The sequence below is a fragment of the Euleptes europaea genome, chromosome 14 (genome assembly GCF_029931775.1).
Source record: "Euleptes europaea isolate rEulEur1 chromosome 14, rEulEur1.hap1, whole genome shotgun sequence".
Taxonomy (NCBI): Eukaryota; Metazoa; Chordata; class Lepidosauria; order Squamata; family Sphaerodactylidae; genus Euleptes; species Euleptes europaea.
The window spans coordinates 20,104,794-20,121,749 of record NC_079325.1 but is presented as its reverse complement, the minus strand read 5'-3'; the positions used below and the strand labels follow the sequence as shown (position 1 = coordinate 20,121,749).

The window sequence follows — 16,956 nt, the reverse complement described above, 5'->3', positions numbered from 1 at the left end:
CAATTTACTGAAGCAGATATAGAAAAGCAGCTTACAGCACGTTCCTGACAGGAATGCCTGAGCCGCCCCCCCCCCGAAACCTCCCTGCGGTGTGAAAAATCCATGCAACTCTTCATAGGGTTGCACGGGAGATATGCCACCTTAAAAGGGTGTTCCTGGCCTGGAAGGGCTTTGGAGGCTGCCTAAAGGCGGCTCCCCCCCCCCCGGTGCCAGAACGCCCTGGGAATGCCTTCCGGGATGCCAGGACGACTCCTGGGACATTGGCACGGGCTTTTATGGCAGTGGGACGCTGGCATAAGTTGCTCAGACGCTGGCGCAGGGGGCCCAAACGCCGCGGAGGCACCTTCCTGGCCTCCTAAGAGCTTTTGCCCTTCAGGCTCAGGAATGTGCTGTTAGGTGTATTGCTGCATGAAGTTTCAAAGCAATACTATACTCCCAACAGATGTACTGATGCCAGTGCTGCAGGCCTTTCAAGGCATTGGACTGACCACTGTGTGACGTGGGATGGTGAACTAGATGGACCATTGGTCTGATCAAGGAGGGTTTTCTTATATTCTTAAGAGGATGGCTAATGAGGTGTGTCTAGCCCCTTCTCAGATGTTTTGTTCCTATATATGGGCCCCCAGAAATGGTGCCTATTAGGACCATGCACTATCTGCAATGCTCCTAATATGCGTTGTTGTCATGTCGTGTGAAGACTGGCACACGTGTATTTTGCATTGAAGCTCAGCTTCGGTACGCATACAGATAGAGCACATTATGTAATGAGTGGTAAGATAAGGCAGGTAACGACTCCCCAAATGGCAATGCCCTGTCTCTATTTGCCACCCACCTCACCTCTGAAGGCGGAGCACAGAAAGCAGGGCTTCAGGCCAATGGGGCTATGGTTCAAGTAATGCACAGAGTTGGGTGATTACCAGTAGGGTTGCCAGGGAGGTTTTTGGGGTGGAGCCTGAGGAGGGCAGGGTTCGGTGAGGGAGGGACTTCAGTACCATAGAGTCCAATTGCCAAAGTGGCCATTTTCTCCAGGAGAACTGATCTCTATCGGCTGGAGGACAGTTGTAATAGCAGGTTATCTCCAGCTAGTACCTGGAGGTTGGCAACCCTAATTATCAGTGCCATTGTGGCTTGACTAAATCCATGTTATTTTCATGTTAATTTCCGATTACCTAGGCTTTCCATTGATTAAAAGGATTTTCATGCAGGTAGCGGCACATGGTATGCAGGTGGGCTCCAGGAGCCAGCACCCATGTGGCTTAAGAGCTCAGACCACTAGTATTGATCCAAATGCTTCCATTCAATGTCTCGCTCTCTTTTTACACTTCCATGTTAGGAAAGAAAATGCACAGCACAGAAAAAGAGTCAATAAAAATTCAATTCAGAATAATAGGCATTTTCAGCCTTGCAATGCTGAGGAATTATCAGCTCATTCACTGTTATGGCTGCTAATGCAATGAAATACAAATAATTCACACATTCCAAGCAAATCAGCCAATGAAAAATCACAGACATTTATAAAAATCATGAGGCTGGTGTTATTAGTTTATCCAGCTGTTCGATGCAATGGGGTCCAGTTCAGCAGACATCTTTGGGAGAGGGGAAGATTGTAGGGGGAAAAAAATCTGAATATGCAGAGAGCAGTCCATCTGCAAGTTCATTTCTTAATGTCTGATGACTTGTGTGGAAGGCATACAATGACCATGTCCAAGCAGAATTTTCCCTTAAACCCTCTCTATTAAAGCATGGTTCACACATTACTTTGATGTAAAAGTTACCGCTCAGCAGGATAAGCATTACTTTTTAATGTGCATTGATTGTGGCAAGATGAAGGGGAATCTATTGACAACCAAAGCCGTGAAAAATGCCAGGTCTCCCCATATCATAATGTATCCAAAAAACAAGTGGAATGGTGGGGGAGAAATTCCAAATAATAAAAAAGGTATATACGCAACTGTGTGCAATGTGTTATTGGCCTGAGACAATCCTACACTATCTACTTGTATTGTTTCCAATTAAGACCTACCATGAAAAAAACCATTATTTTAGAACAGAATAGCATTCAGTGGCTTGATAATTAACCTGGGTTTACTCTGAATCAGCTAGGGATCACAAACGCACATGAAGCTGCCTTATACTGGGTCAGACCACTGGTCAATCAAGGTTAGTATTGTCTACTCTGACTGGCAGCAGCTCTCCAGGGTTTCAGGTGGAAATCTTTCACATCACCTAATACCTGGTCCTTTTAAATGGAGAAGTGGGGATTGAACCTGGGACCTTTTGCATGGATATTCATGATTGGGCAAGTCTATGTGCATTTACACAAGGCCCACATATTCATATTCAAAGTGGGGAATCTATTTTTTTAATGCAAAGTTTGTAGGCAAGGGGTCATTGGTGGATTGTGTCCCTTGTATATATTAAGGATGTTACTGAATTTCATAAACACTCTGTTTCTGTCATGGGTTTTCCTTGTTCAGGATGAGACAACAGTCATCTTTTTGCCCCCAACTATACTAACCAAATTTGATAGGATTATTATTAAAATTGATACCTGTTTTTCATCACTTGGGTATAAATGGTGCATAAAGTAAAGTAGTGTACAATTTGTCTTAAAATGCCAACCCATCCCCCATGCACACACAAATCAGGAACACCAGAACTAAAAATCAAAAAAGTGAACAGGGTTGCAACAACAGTGTGGTATAGTGGTAAGAGTGTCAGGTTAGGATGTGAGTGACACAGGTGTTAATCCCCACTCCGCCATGGAAGCTTACTGGGTGACCTTGAGTCAATCACACTCTCAGTTTTACCTACTTCACAGGGTTATTGTAAGGATAAAATGGAGGGCAGGAGAATGACTTATGCTGCTTTGTGTTCCCACTGGGAGAAAGGTAGGGTATAAACAGAAGTAATTAAATCAATCAACTAATTAACTAAAAGTGAAAAACGAAACAAAAGAGGGCATATTTATGCATCCGTAGAATTTTTAGATGTACGTGTGAAGGTAAACACAGAAGATGATTTACAAGATGGACAGGGGAATTGCAAGAGGAGTTACACCCTTCCAAGCCCATGGACTTCGATGGACTTACAGAAGTGTAACTTTGTTTAGGTTTGCATGGTAAGTGACTACAAGCAGCAATGGAAGACCAATGGGAATGGTGGCACACAGATCTGGAATGGTGACACACAATGGTGACTGCATGATTCTCTCATTCCACTCCCATAGGGTTGCCAGGTGCCTGTTAATGGTGGGCAATTGCGAGGGAAACAGGCCGGCTAAAGGGTGGCACAATGATGTCCCTTCCGAGGTAAACCTGGAAGCGACAGGGACACTCTAGCCTGTCCCTCAAAAACCTTTATGGGAACCATCGAGTTTTTGAAGGAGTATGCTAGAGTGTCCCTGTCACTTCCGGGTTTACCCCGGAAGGCACGTTATTGTGTGTGCGCACTGAATGCTCACAAATCGCCCCTCCCCACCAAATCTCCTGCCAACGGCAAGGGGGGACCTGGCAACCCTACACTCCCACTCTGAACTCAGTACCACTTTTTTTTTCCCTTGTGCCAAGACAACAGTCTCTTAACAACAAATTCTAGGTCTGCAAGCACAGTTGGAGAAACAGGGGCCTAGAAAGAAGAAACAGTTGGCTTGTCTGAGGAGAAAATAAAGCCATTCTCTCCTTCTGCCCAGTATTTTAAACTTGGGGAGCAGTCTGCCAAGTAACAATGCTTTCTGTCATGTTGGAGGGGGGCTCTCTGTCCCATTCTGACAGACTTCCCTTAAGTCCTTTTCCACAAGAGGCATTTCAAACCAAAGTGCCACATTTTTCACGATGTTTGATTTGCGATGTGAAAACTGCCAGTTTTAAGGGTACACAAAGCTGATTTCCTTGCTTTTCCATTTTTCCTCTATATCCATTGTTGGGGATGCTGTCTTGGTCTCCATTTTTCTTCAGCAGAAAGGACGTTGCTTGCGTTCTCTTACCAGCCCCATCACTGTGAGTTGATCCGCACGCATACTGATGTACACACTAGAAGACTCTTTTTTAAAAGCCCTCTTGCTGTGGTGTTAATGCATATAAATGCTTGGCTTTAAAAAAATGTGGACTTAAAAGACTTTTTTTTAAGTCCACTGCTCTGCACTAATGCATAGAAATGCCTGGCTTTAAAAAAATTGTGGAATTAAGACTTTTTAAAAGCCTGTTGCCGGGCAATAATGAATCCATTAATGCACATGAAAACACACTTTTTAAAGCTCTGTAACTGTGCTAATGAACGACTGGATTTTTAAAACAACAACATCAACAACAAAACCAGAAATCCCAGAGAATATTTCTAACATTCCTTTTAAGTATCTGCCCCTCACCAAACGTGGGGATACTTTTTAAGGGCATTAAAATGATCCTTGGTCCAAATCCAATCCAGTGAGTGTGTGTGTGTGTATGTTAAGTGCTGTCAAGTCACTTCCGACCCATGGCGACCCTTTGAATCAATGTCATCCAAAATGTCCTGTCTTTAACAGCCTTGCTAAGGTCTTGCAAACAGAGGGCTGTGGCTTCCTTTATAGAATCAAACCATCTCTTGTCGGGTCTTCCTCTTTTCCTGCTGTGAGTAGCCTTAGTTAAATCTCTACTTCTCACTGGTTACTCATCTGGATAAATACATTAGCATGGCACCATGTATACATTTGTATCTAGAAGAGTGCCATACCGAAACACAACAGTACTATTATGGGAGGTGAGCTAAAACAATACACTACTTCCTACCTACCCTTGAACAAAATGTATTTCAGCATCCCAAAGCAGAGCCAGAGCCGCAGGGCTAGCAGAGCCTGTCAATGTATTCCTCAGTCCTATCTCCTTTTAAAAATTGTAGCAGGCACATCCTTTTAAATAGTTCTGCAGCATCTGCAAACCCTTATCATCAGCCATATTTCAGTAGGTTTTCAATTTCCATCTTTTTTCTCTCCTGTTTTTTTGGCATGGGCTTATTGTGACACCTGCAGGGCTTATTCCAAGCAAAAGCAAGCAACCATAAACACTTCAAAGCAACCCAGATAAAACCGCCAATGAATATTTAAACTGAGAAAAAGGAAATCTCAACAACACTATTAGAGACGAAATTAAACTGCATCCAGTAAGGTGCATTTCAGCCTTCTAAATACCTTGGTTTTAACCAGGTTTGGGTTCTATTCTGATAGAGCTCCGGAAAATGTTTAGAGTATTCAGTGAGTGGCTGTGGCTCAGTGAGTGGCTGAAATACAACAGGAACCAGAATAGTCAGTAAACCTCTAGGTTAATCTGGGAGTCAAGGACTGAACAAGTCCGCACTACTGGAGGACTAGGGTTGTGCATATCGATAAACCCGAACCAAAAATAAACCCGAAATTAGCCGTTTCGGCAATATTTGGGTTTCAGTTTTACCAAACACCAAAACCTGGGAATAAAGCTGAAGTCAGATAGCCGATCGCCGAATCAATCGAATAGGTATTCAGCTTTTTTTTGGCTTCGGCTTCCTCCAGGCATTTTTCAATGGGAAGTTTTAATGAGCTCTGGGGGAGGCATTTTTGGAGGTAGAGTCACCAAATTCACAGCGTAACTTCAAGGGACTCTCCTTGCATGAAACCCCAGTTTGGTAAAGTTTGGGACAGGGGGTCTGATTTTATGGGGTCTGGAAGGTCGCCCCCTCCTCCATAGAGAAGTATAGTAAAGTTTACAATACTTCTCTATGGAGGAGGGGGCGACCCCTTCCGGACTCCATAAAATCGGACCCCCGACCCAATCTTCACCAATCTTCGAGGTTCATGCCATCAATTCCACACAATAATTATGTTCTTTTTTAAAGAAAATTTCTCATTTTCACTGACTTGCAGCTACTACCCAACTTCATTGGGTACCTGTGAGGTCTAGTATTTTGGAAGCGAGAAAATGCTCTATCTACTAACTTCACACCATGCATAATTTAATCAATATTTATTAGTAATCCATTAATAATCTTTTTTTTTCTAAACTGACCCCCCCGTTGAACTCCTTAGCCTGTCCTTGTTGGGAAGGAGTTCCAATTCCAAAAGTATTAGTAGAGCTGCCAACCTCCAGGTAGTAGCTGGAGATCTCCCGCTATTACAACTGACCTCCAGCCAATAGAGATCAGTTCACCTGGAGAAAACGGCCGCTTTGGCAATTGGAAGCTATGGCGTTGAAGTCCCTCCCCTCCCCAAACCCTGATCTCCTCAGGCTCTGCCCCAAAAACCTCCCGCTGGTGGCAAAGAGGGACCTGGCAACCATAGGTATTAGACATATTCATAGAGAACAGTGGTTACTAGCCATGGTGACTAAAGAGAACCTCCATATTCAGAGGTGGTAAACCTCTGAATACCAGTGCTACAAAGCAACAATGGGGAAGGTTTTGGACTCTATGCCCTGCTGTTGTCCCTCCAGAAAACCCAGTTGGCTACGGTATGAGACAGGATGCTGGGCTAGATGGACCACTGGTCAGATCAAGCAAGGCTCTTCTTATGTTCTTAACCTCACGATCCTTTGGGTTGCCCTTTTGACAAGGGGGACACCAGAACTGCATACGGTATGCCAAATCTACCATAGATCTATACAAAGGCAGTCTGTTTCAGAAGAGGCTGCAGAATGTGTTCCCATCATTACTGTTTTCTGCTAGAAGTCCCAACTGCTTACAGGCAATGCGGACCGAAGCCTTCCTGCTCTTCGAAGTCCCTAGGTGGCTCCATGCAACACACTGACACCAGTAGTCCTCTGGCCCGTGAAAATCCTCCACTTGCTGCCTTGTCACATTGATGTATGCTTCCCGAACCTTCAAGCCTGAATGGGAAAGATACAGGAGAATTAGCTGATATGGAACGTCTTACTCAGGCATAACGCTAAGGTTAGGCAAACCTTTTCTTTTTAATTAAACAATTCCATTTTTTTTAATCAAGGCAAAGCTTTAATTACTTTGACAATAATATATGGCTGCTAATTAAATTCTAACAGCCAACTAGGTCAGAATGCATGAGCTGAAAAGCATTACTCTGCCAAGACAGGCTTCAGAACTACATAAATATCTGCCTTGAAAAATCTTCCATTTGTGCTTTTGCTGGTTTTTTTGTTTTGTTTTTTAATATTGGTTCGCTTCCCTCACAACACACACAAGCACACATAAAATAAAACTAGCAGGAAGTTGTGGCTATCATTTTAAGTGAATTTTCTTGATGTACTCAATAGGATTTACTCAATAGGATTTACTTCTGAGTTATTGCAGACAGGATTGTCTTCTCTTTATGTGTTCCAACATGTGACCACAACCAAGAAAGACAACACATCAGCAGCCAAAAGCAATAAAATAAAACTGATTTGACAGCAGACTAGATAACTGAAGAATATATACAAAGAAACCCCATGGGATATCAATAGCCCAGAATTAAGAGTCTCTCAGAGGCACAACCCATGACAAATGAAAATAAGTTCACCTTTGATACACAACTACTAGGTAAAAAGAGCTATTATGTGAGAAACCTCTTCGTTGCTATTGGCCAGGAGAAATCTTAATTACTCTAAGTTGGAGCAGGTTTCATATCCTTACAGAATTTCCTTGCAGAAACTTTTCATAAAAACAGTGAAATACATAGCAGGGAATATCTCCCCACTATTACAGTGGCATTGATCGAAAAGTGCTTCGCAATACCATCCATGCATAACAGCTAAGAATGGGCTGTTAGACAATTTTGCTACTATACCTTGAAATTACTCCATCATTAAATTGAAGTCATTTCTTGTCACCAATAAGAGGGAAGCATGATAAATCAATGCATTGGTAGCCACAGGGGGATCGACACATGCCCACACACTAGGTAAGAGCTTAGAGAAATAACTAAAGATACATAACAATGGTGTTAGTCTATCTGTAGCAGCAAAAAAGAGCAAGAGTCCAGTAGCAACCTAAAGACTAACAACATTTCTGGCAGCGTATGAGCTTTCATGAATCACATGGTGCATTTTTATTGGTAATGTGCCTTTAGCATTGTATTAAGTAATACCAGCTTCTAGAAGAGTGTGATGTGTTAAAATAATAAGCTGGCTTGGCTCCTCTGGTAAATGGGACTCCCATTTTCTACTGCAACCCAAAATGGTTTTGGAAATAGTTTTTGTTTTTTTAGAGCTTCTAAAAATATCTCCGCTGCAAAGCTGCACACCCATGTGGGACTGCACAGGTAACATGATGATGAACTCAGAAGAACATATACAGTTATCTCTCCTACATTTTATCCTACCAGTCCTATAAAGTAGGAAAGACTGAGAGAGAGTGACTGGCCCATGGTCATCCAGTTAACTTCATGGTGAAACCAGGATCTGAACATGGGTCTCTCAGATCCTAGTCTGGAAGAGCTAATAATCAGAGAGTGACCCTGAACAGTTCTGAATCTTGTATATTTGAGTTCTGCAAGTGAGAAAGGTGACTAATAAATGTTTTAAATACAATATATATATTTAATTAGATCCCTCTGACATTTGTAGCTTTGATTACAGTGATGTCTACATATAACAGATCAAAAATGTTAAGTATAGAACCCCAGAAAAAAAATGATCCTCTCTGGATAGGGTGAGGCAGTGTGGTTTAGTGGTTAGTGTTGTACTTAGATCTGGGAGACCCAGGTCTGAATCTCCACCCTGCTGTGGAAGCTCACTGGATGACCCTGGGTCACTCATACACTTGCAGACCAACCTACCTCACAGGGCTGGTGTGAGGGCAAAAAGCAGAAGAGGAGAACAATGTAAGCCATTTTGGATCTCCACTGAGGGAAAAGGAGGGGAATAAAGGAATTAAATCAATACAGAATATGTCCTCATTTTAAGCGATGTCCCTATCCAACTTTATTTTGCACATTTAATGCCACGTTTCAGTAAACAACTGAAGTGGGATACAGATTTATTTTTTTTGTAAAATATGTAAAATGCAATAACACAGTGAAGCATCAACAACAAGCTGAAACTAACTAAAATCTCAGTGTTTAGGTTGTTCCAAAAGCAGCCTTTAGGTTAACAACGTCTCTTCGAAAATGGAAATATCGGTTTATGAATCTGGGCTACCATTCACGGAAAACCAGCCTCTGCTCTGAGAGGCAAAGCTGGGGTCCTGGGGAGTCGGGATAACAAATGTCTTAAACGTTTATTTGGGGGAATTTCCAGCTCAGAACAATTCCGTACACCTCAGAATGTTGGGCTGGTGACTTTACCCACCAAACATGGGGTCCACCAAACAAGGAACAATGGAATTTTACATTCACTTTACAGGATTCAGATTCAAACAATTGCAGATAAATGAAGCTTTCATAAAACATCATCCTTAAAGTAAGCCCATAATTACTTTGAAAATGACACTCTCTGATCTTATGCCTCTCCGGTGTCCATTTATGGCCCCAAGCATCCCTGCATAGAAAATTAATTAATACAATTATTTAATTAATTGCGTAGTTAGTAATTCACTGCGACTACAATAGTCTCCAATTTTGCCAGTAACTGAACACAGTGTCCTGTGATTTGCAGATAATTATACGGTGACCTTCCAATTCTCAATTATCAGTGGGGGAAAGGGCTAAAATTATAATTGTTGAATCACTTCATTGATATAAAAAATTAAAAGGAAAAAGATAAATAGACTTTTTCACTTTACACTTATTATCTGCACTTCTTGAAGTGGTTTCTTAAAGTCCACTGTTAATCTCTTAGGAGTATCAGAACACAGTCTTTCAGTCAGAAAAAAGGGACTTCTATCTTTGTAACCATCACAGAGACACTGTCTATCAATGGAACATAAAAAAATCAATCAAAGATGCATAAAATACATTGTTAATCTATTAACACATTTATGAATCAAAAGATCTGACAAACAGAACAGATCAATAGTGCTATGGCCCTCGTGTTCAACAAAAAATAAGTTAAGTTGCCCTCTTCCCATTCCTCATTCAAAAGAAAGTAGATATAGAGTTTAGAGGCCACATCCAAAAGACTGGCAGGTCTATAGTTCTCAGGGTCAATCTTATTACCCTTCTTACAAAGGGGGTCTAATGCACACGATGTCCATCCTTCTGGAAGTATGCTGGTTGCATCAATACATGTGAAAGGCTTTACCAATACAGGCATCCATCACTTGGTATTGGATTCTTCCACTTTTCAACGCAAGAGTTCTCAAAGTGGCTTGCATAGCAAAGTTAAAACCATTAGAATGTTGAGGGGGAAAGAACAAACAAGAAATACCACACTGGGGAGAGATACCTGGTTGCTGTCATCCCCCCCCCCCGATGGTCGCAGTAAGGATGCTTGGAAACTGATGGTATACACTTGCATTTATCTATATCTATCCATCTGGATGCCCTGACCTGGATGGCAAAGCTAGCCTGATCCCGTCAGATCTCAATTGGAAATGGAGTGGCCCAATTAAACTTGCAATGTGAAATCAAAACACTTTGCCATACCAGAAAGCTTACTTTGCAAGACAGCCTCTATTTTAATCATAACTGATTAGGGACTGTGGGCTATACTGCTGTCTATAGCGTATTGTAAGTGTGTATGTGTGTGTTAAGTGCTGTCAAGTCGCTTCTGACTCATGGTGACCCTATGAATCAATGTCCTCCAAAATGTCCTATCTTTGGCAGCCTTGCAAATTGAGGGCTGTAGCTTCCTTTATTGAGTCAATCCATCTCTTGTTGGGTCTTCCTCTTTTCCTGCTGCCCTCAACTTTTCCTAGCATGATTGTCTTCTCCAGTGACTCTTGTCTTCTCATAATGTGACCAAAATACAAAAGCCTCAGTTTAGTCATTTTAGTTTCTAGGGTCAGTTCAGGCTTGATTTGATCTATAACCCACTGTTTTTTGTGTGTGTGTGTGTGTGTGTTTTGTGTTTTTTTTTTTGGCAGTCCACAGTATCCTTAACACTCTCTTCCAACACCACATTTCAAAAGAATCTACTTTCTTCCTATCAATTTTCTTCAATGTCCTGCTTTCACACCCATACATAGTAATAGGGAATATGATGGCATATTGTAAGTAGGATCCTATTATATAATTTTTGCAACACCTAATGTGTCATGTTAATACCTATGTTTCACTTCAATTCTTTCTGGTTGGTTCCAGACTTCTACAGTCCCAATGCATTGTTTGAAGGAAGGTGGCATGGTATAGCCTGATCTCAGAAGCTAAGCAGGGTCAGTACTTGGACAGGAGTCTGCCAATGAAGGCTCTGCAGAGGAAAGAAATGGCAAACCTCCCCTGCTTCTCGCTTGCCTTAAAAGCCCTTTGCTGGGTCGCCATAAATTGGCTGTGACTTGACGCACAGACATCGTTGTTTGATGAATGTCCCATTTTGTTGCCTGTACTGACTCACAATGTCTTGAGCCCCCACGAGAACGGCAGAATATCAATAAATGAATAAACTAAATAAATAAAATTTATACTACTTAACACTTATTTAGAAACTTCTAGAGAACCTGCTTGAGCCAACTTACAAAATAAAACACAAAACACAACAAAAGCTGTTAAGAATTAAAAGCCAGAATGGCAAACCCAGCCAGAGCAGAAAACAGCACAAACATGAGTAAGTTTGCTTACAATGAAGAAGAAGAGTTGGTTTTTACATGCCGACTTTCTCTACCTTTTTAAGGAGAATCAAACTGGCTTACAGTCTCCTTCCCCCTCCCCACAACAGACACCTTGTGAGGTAGGTGGGGCTGAGACAGTTCGGAGAGAACTGTGGCTACCCCAAGGTCACCCAGCAGTCTTCACGTGTAGGAGTGGGGACAGAAACCCGGTTTGCCAGATTAGAGTCCACTGCTCTTAATCACGCTGGCTCTCTTGAAAATCTTGGGAAGAGGGAGTGGAATTGCATGGGAGTAACAGTGCAGGGAGAGAGGACTTAAAAACTGGGTTCCAGGTGGCTACTTTGAAGCCTTAAAAAAAAGACATGAAATCCAATATGTTCCAAGTGTAGTTTGGCCTTTACGTATAGTTGGTAGATTACAGAGCCACTAAGGGCAGGGGATGAAGGGGACAAAATTCTAGGTGCTCTGGTAATCCTGGGGACCCTCAGAGATCGGCAAGGCAAGCCGTTTGTTTGCATGTGTTTTGTTTAAATCTGGGTGGGGCAATGGAGAGTTTAAAGGGAGTCGCTGTCTGGGGATCCACTAGGGTTGCCAACCTCCAGGTACCAGCTGGAGATCTCCTGCTATTATAGCTGATCTCCAGCCGACAGAGATCAGTTCACCTGGAGAAAATGGCCACTTTGGCAATTGGACTCTATGGCATTGAAGTCCCTCCCCTCCCCAAGTCCCGCTCTCCTCAGGATCCACCCCAAAAACCTCCCACCGGTGGTGAAGAGGGACCTGGCAACCCTAGGATCCACGATGGCTCTGAGAGGGAATAAATCTCATTGACACAGCAGAACTTGCTTCCGAGGAAACACTTGGAGGAGCAAGCTCTAAGTGTGCTTGGAATAACCATCATTAGATACAAATCTGGAATGGTAAATTACAGAAAATATAGGTCCTATCCCTACTAAATAACCTGCAAACTGCCCTTTCTCTTACAGTGACTAATGAAAACTACTTCACCTTCATGCATGGATACCGCTGCTATTTTTGATGCTATCACAGAAAAAGGGTTAAGGCTTATTCAGGAAATTAAAAGGATGGGGGAGCTTTACTCTTTATTACCCATCCCTGATATCTCTCATTGTCAGTAAAGTACGGAAGGGAGAGGATAATCATCTGCCCTTGCAAATTTATAGACCTCTTCAAGACTAATTGTATAGTATTTTTAAGCACATTAAATTAATTTGCCTAATGTTACAACAAAAGCCTTACCATGATAAAATCACACGGCTCGTTACAGCAGTGTGTGTGTGTGTGTGTAGATGGTTCAGTGTGGTGAAGACAATGGGTAGGCTGAACTTAAATCTGCAAATTGATTTAAGCAGACCAAAGCTGAGTTTGTCTACTCTTGACTACCAATGGCTCTCCGGGGTCTCCAGAAGTGATCTTTCACACCATCTACTACGTGACCCTTTTAACTGGAGATGTTGGGGACTGAATCTAGTTCTGCCTGGTTCTGCATGCTCTACCACTGAGTCCAGCCACTAGATAAAGTTCTAGCCAATTTTTGGAACAGCAAAGTTCGTGTCTATTGACTTAATATTATAACTTCCAGTCAGTGCAGCTTGGTGCCAAGTCTCTGAAGCTCCAATGGATTTGTTCAGATGATATAACGGAAGGAAACATGGCATTAATGAATCGTGTCAGGGAAGTCGAACATCATATAACTGAAATGGCTGGGACTTGTTCCTTTTCGATTCAAAGGCATAAACAGCTCGAAACCAAATGGGCATCATTACCATCACTTTGGATAATAAACCTAATTTGCACTTTGCACTTTTTTTTGGTCAGCTTCATAAATCCAGATTCCATAAAATTGCTTCAGCTCAATCTCAGACATTAAAAGCTGGCTATTTCATTTCTGAAAGGCATTCAAAAGTTAGCCTGTGCCTTCAGCAAGTAAGTGAGCAGGCCTATTGTGGTTTCTAAGAAGAATCAGCAAGGGGGGGGGGGACTTTAAGAGCAATGGATTAAAGCATGAGGAATGAAGCCAGCATTCCATAAATGAAGCCATAAATGAAGCCAGCAGAGGTGTAAAAGGGTACCAACATTTCTTTGGGCTTCCTTCTGAATTCTACAGCTGCAAAAGCCTCTGGTTGACAGGTAATGAATAGCTTGCCCAAGGCTATTCAATGAACTTCATGGCCAGACAAGATTTGATGTCTGCAACCCAATATACTATCTGCTTTACCATTTATGGACCCAAAGAGAAAACTGAATAAAGTTCCTCTGATCTTCTTTTCTATGGCATCAGCTTCCCTTAGTCATTGTGCTCAACATTTTGATATTCAGAGTCCTTCAGTTAGACCCCCTTGATAGCTGTCTAGCTTTCCATTATGGTAATGATATCTTGATACCCATATAGTCTGCCAAAAGGCACAATTCTTTCTTTTGTTTTCCTTGTCAACTGCAAAAGACAATAGAGATTGTGCGTTGCATGCCAGGGGCAAAGATTGGATGCCCAAAGATTGCAGACTGGATGCCAAAATTGATCAAAGCTACAGATCATTACCCATTCGTGATGGTCCACATGGGAACCAATGACACAGCCGTGAACACCATCACAAGCATTAAAGCTGACTATGAAGCTCTTGGGAAGAAGCTGAAAGCAATGGGGACACAGGTGGTGTTATTTTCAATCATTTCTGTCAGAGGAAGAAGGATGCGACGGGAACAGAAGATAATGGAGGTGAACTACTGGCTGCATTGGTGGTGCCTGCAGGAGCAATTTGGATTCTGGGACCAAACGGGCTAGGTTTTCTGGAAAATGGCCCACTAGCATGTGATGGACTTCACCTGTCAAGATCGGGGAAGAATGTGTTTGGCAGAAACCTGGGGAGATTCATCACAAAGGGAAGGCGACAGCCAACATAGGGATTTCAATGAAGGAGAGTAAACAGAGAGGCCCACCTGGGAAGGCCAGGTCAAATGGAGCTGAAAGTATGTGGCTTCAGGTATATGCCAATACCCAAAGCTTGGGCAATAAGAAGGAAGAGCTTGAGCTTCTAATGCAGACAGAGATATATGATTTAGTGGGCATTACAGAGATCATGGGCAAGAATGCTGGAAGGGAAAGGAGCAAGTGAAGGGTGGGCTCTCCTAAAAGAAGAGCTCTTGCAAGCTAAAGCCATCATTATTCCAACAAGATGGAAACATAGTAGGGGATCCAATCAATCAATGTGGATGAAGAGAGAAATCCATGATGAGCTAAGGAAGAAAAAGGAAATGTTCAAGAAATGGAGGAAAGGACATACCTCTAAAGAAGAGTATCTGAGGGTTGCTAAGCAATGTAGTTCAGCCATCAGAGAGGCTAAAGCTCCGATTAATGTCAGTTCCCAGATATTATTTCTACATTAACGTAGGAAGTACCTGTTTAGCTCATTTCTGACATTATTTTCTTTTCTTGCAGCAGGAAACAGCAAGTAAAATGCCATTATATACATGTATGATGGTGTAGCCACCTTTGGAACACAGCATGTTCCCAGTTACCCTATCTCTAAAATAATATCTTCAAGCACAGAAAGGTTCTAAAAGTCAACTGAAATGATCTTGAAACCCCTTAAGAGGAGAGACTGAAGTATAGTTGGTTTGGGGGGGAGGGAGGGAGGGAGAGAGAGAGAGAGAGAGAGAGAGAGAGAGAGAGAGAGAGAGAGAGAGAGAGAGAGAGAGAGAGAGAGAGAGAGAACACATGACAGAAATTTAGAAAACTATGAATAGTCGGAGAAAGCAGAATGTTTTAATTGCTGTCTCCTAATATCTGAACTTGACTAAGGAGAGATAATCAAATGTAAAGGACAAAGCAACAAGAGCTGACTGGCCACAAGACATAGGCCATGCTGGTGAGCTCTCAAAGGGAGCCATTTTGCTGGTTTGGCAAACAGAACACTGGAATAGATGGACCTTGATCTTAAACCGCAAGGGCTCTTATTCGTGCTTCATTTTTTTTACTGAGATGAGGCTCATTAATTAAAGAATTCAGGCAGGTACTAATGCATTTGTGTGTCTTGCTTTGACCAAGAGTTTTGTGCTTTTCAAAACACTCATCCTCTGAGGAATACTACGGATTGTGAATGAGCCAGACATTTCTAATTGATTGGTTCTTGTAGGTTATCCGGGCTGTGTAACCGTGGTCTTGGAATGTTCTTTCCTGACATTTCGCCAGCAGCTGTGGCAGGCATCTTCAGAGGAGTAACACTGAAGGACAGCTGCTGGCGAAACGTCAGGAAAGAAAATTCCAAGACCACGGTTATACAGCCCGGATAACCTACAAGAACCAATGAACTCCGACCGTGAAAACCTTCAACAATATTTCTAATTGATTTTTTTTTAAAAGTCATCCACACTCAATTCACCGTGTGAAATATAAGCTTTTAGAAATGCCAAACCAGCGCAAGGTTTAGTTAATTAACCTTTTCTCTGTCCTGATTTGAAGGAGATAGTTCTACTTGGGTTGTGTTCAATGCAGGAGAACTTGCATTCTCAAAACTCTCACAACATTCTCCAATGGTCTCTTCAGCCTTACCCCCTAGAGCAGGAGGGGCGGAACTGAACTTCAAAGGGTTATTGAACTCTTATTTTTTAAAAATATTGTGTGTTTACAGGGTTATTCAGTTGTGTGTCAGGCTCAAGGCTATTAAAATATTTTTTTGAGGTTAGGATGATTTCCTACATGGGCAGGGCAATCCTGAAGGGGGGTAGTTGGGACGTGCCCGGGAATGGCGAAGCCACGCCACCCCCCGATCAGTTTGCTGCTGGGTGCAGCAAGCTGAAAAGGGTATTTTAAAGAAAACCTCGTGAAACTCTCCATAGAGTTTCATGGGCTACACCTGCCTTTTTGCAGGTGTAACCCGGTGCCTTGCAAAAAGGGGTGTTCCTAGGCTGAAAAGGCTTTGGAAGTTGCCCAAAGGCAGCTCCGCCCCCAGGAAGCTCTGCCCCTTCAGTGCTGCTGTGAGCCCTTGCATCGGAGATATGCTGCCAGCAAGGATGCACCGGCGCCCGTGGGTAGAGCTGCCACATGGCTCTCCTTCAACAGCGTTAAGTGCCCTTGTGCCAGCATCCATGCCAGTTTGGACAGCATAAGTGGCACTTACGCTGCCATACTGGTCACGCTGCCTCCTCACCCATTTCAGTTCCCCCCCCTTCAGGACTGCATGGTATAAGTTTCTTTCTGTAGGAAAAAAAATCCTTCCCAAGGAAGGGGCTACGTTTCATTTCAGTTTGGGTGGGTGGGGGAAATTGCTGCTGTTTTTAGAAATGTGTTCAGACCTTTTTGTCCCACCAAGCTTTTAGCTGAGGGTGATCATTTTT

General features: G+C 42.6%; 1 protein-coding gene across 1 annotated transcript in view; it reads right to left on the bottom strand.

Annotated features, from left to right (window-relative positions):
- UNC5D (unc-5 netrin receptor D) overlaps positions 1-16,956 on the bottom strand; it is a 423,168-nt gene that overhangs the window by 186,504 nt on the left and 219,708 nt on the right. The window contains exon 3 of the mRNA XM_056860892.1: positions 6,687-6,830. Coding sequence (XP_056716870.1) covers positions 6,687-6,830 — 144 coding nt within the window. The remainder of the gene's footprint in view (positions 1-6,686; positions 6,831-16,956) is intronic.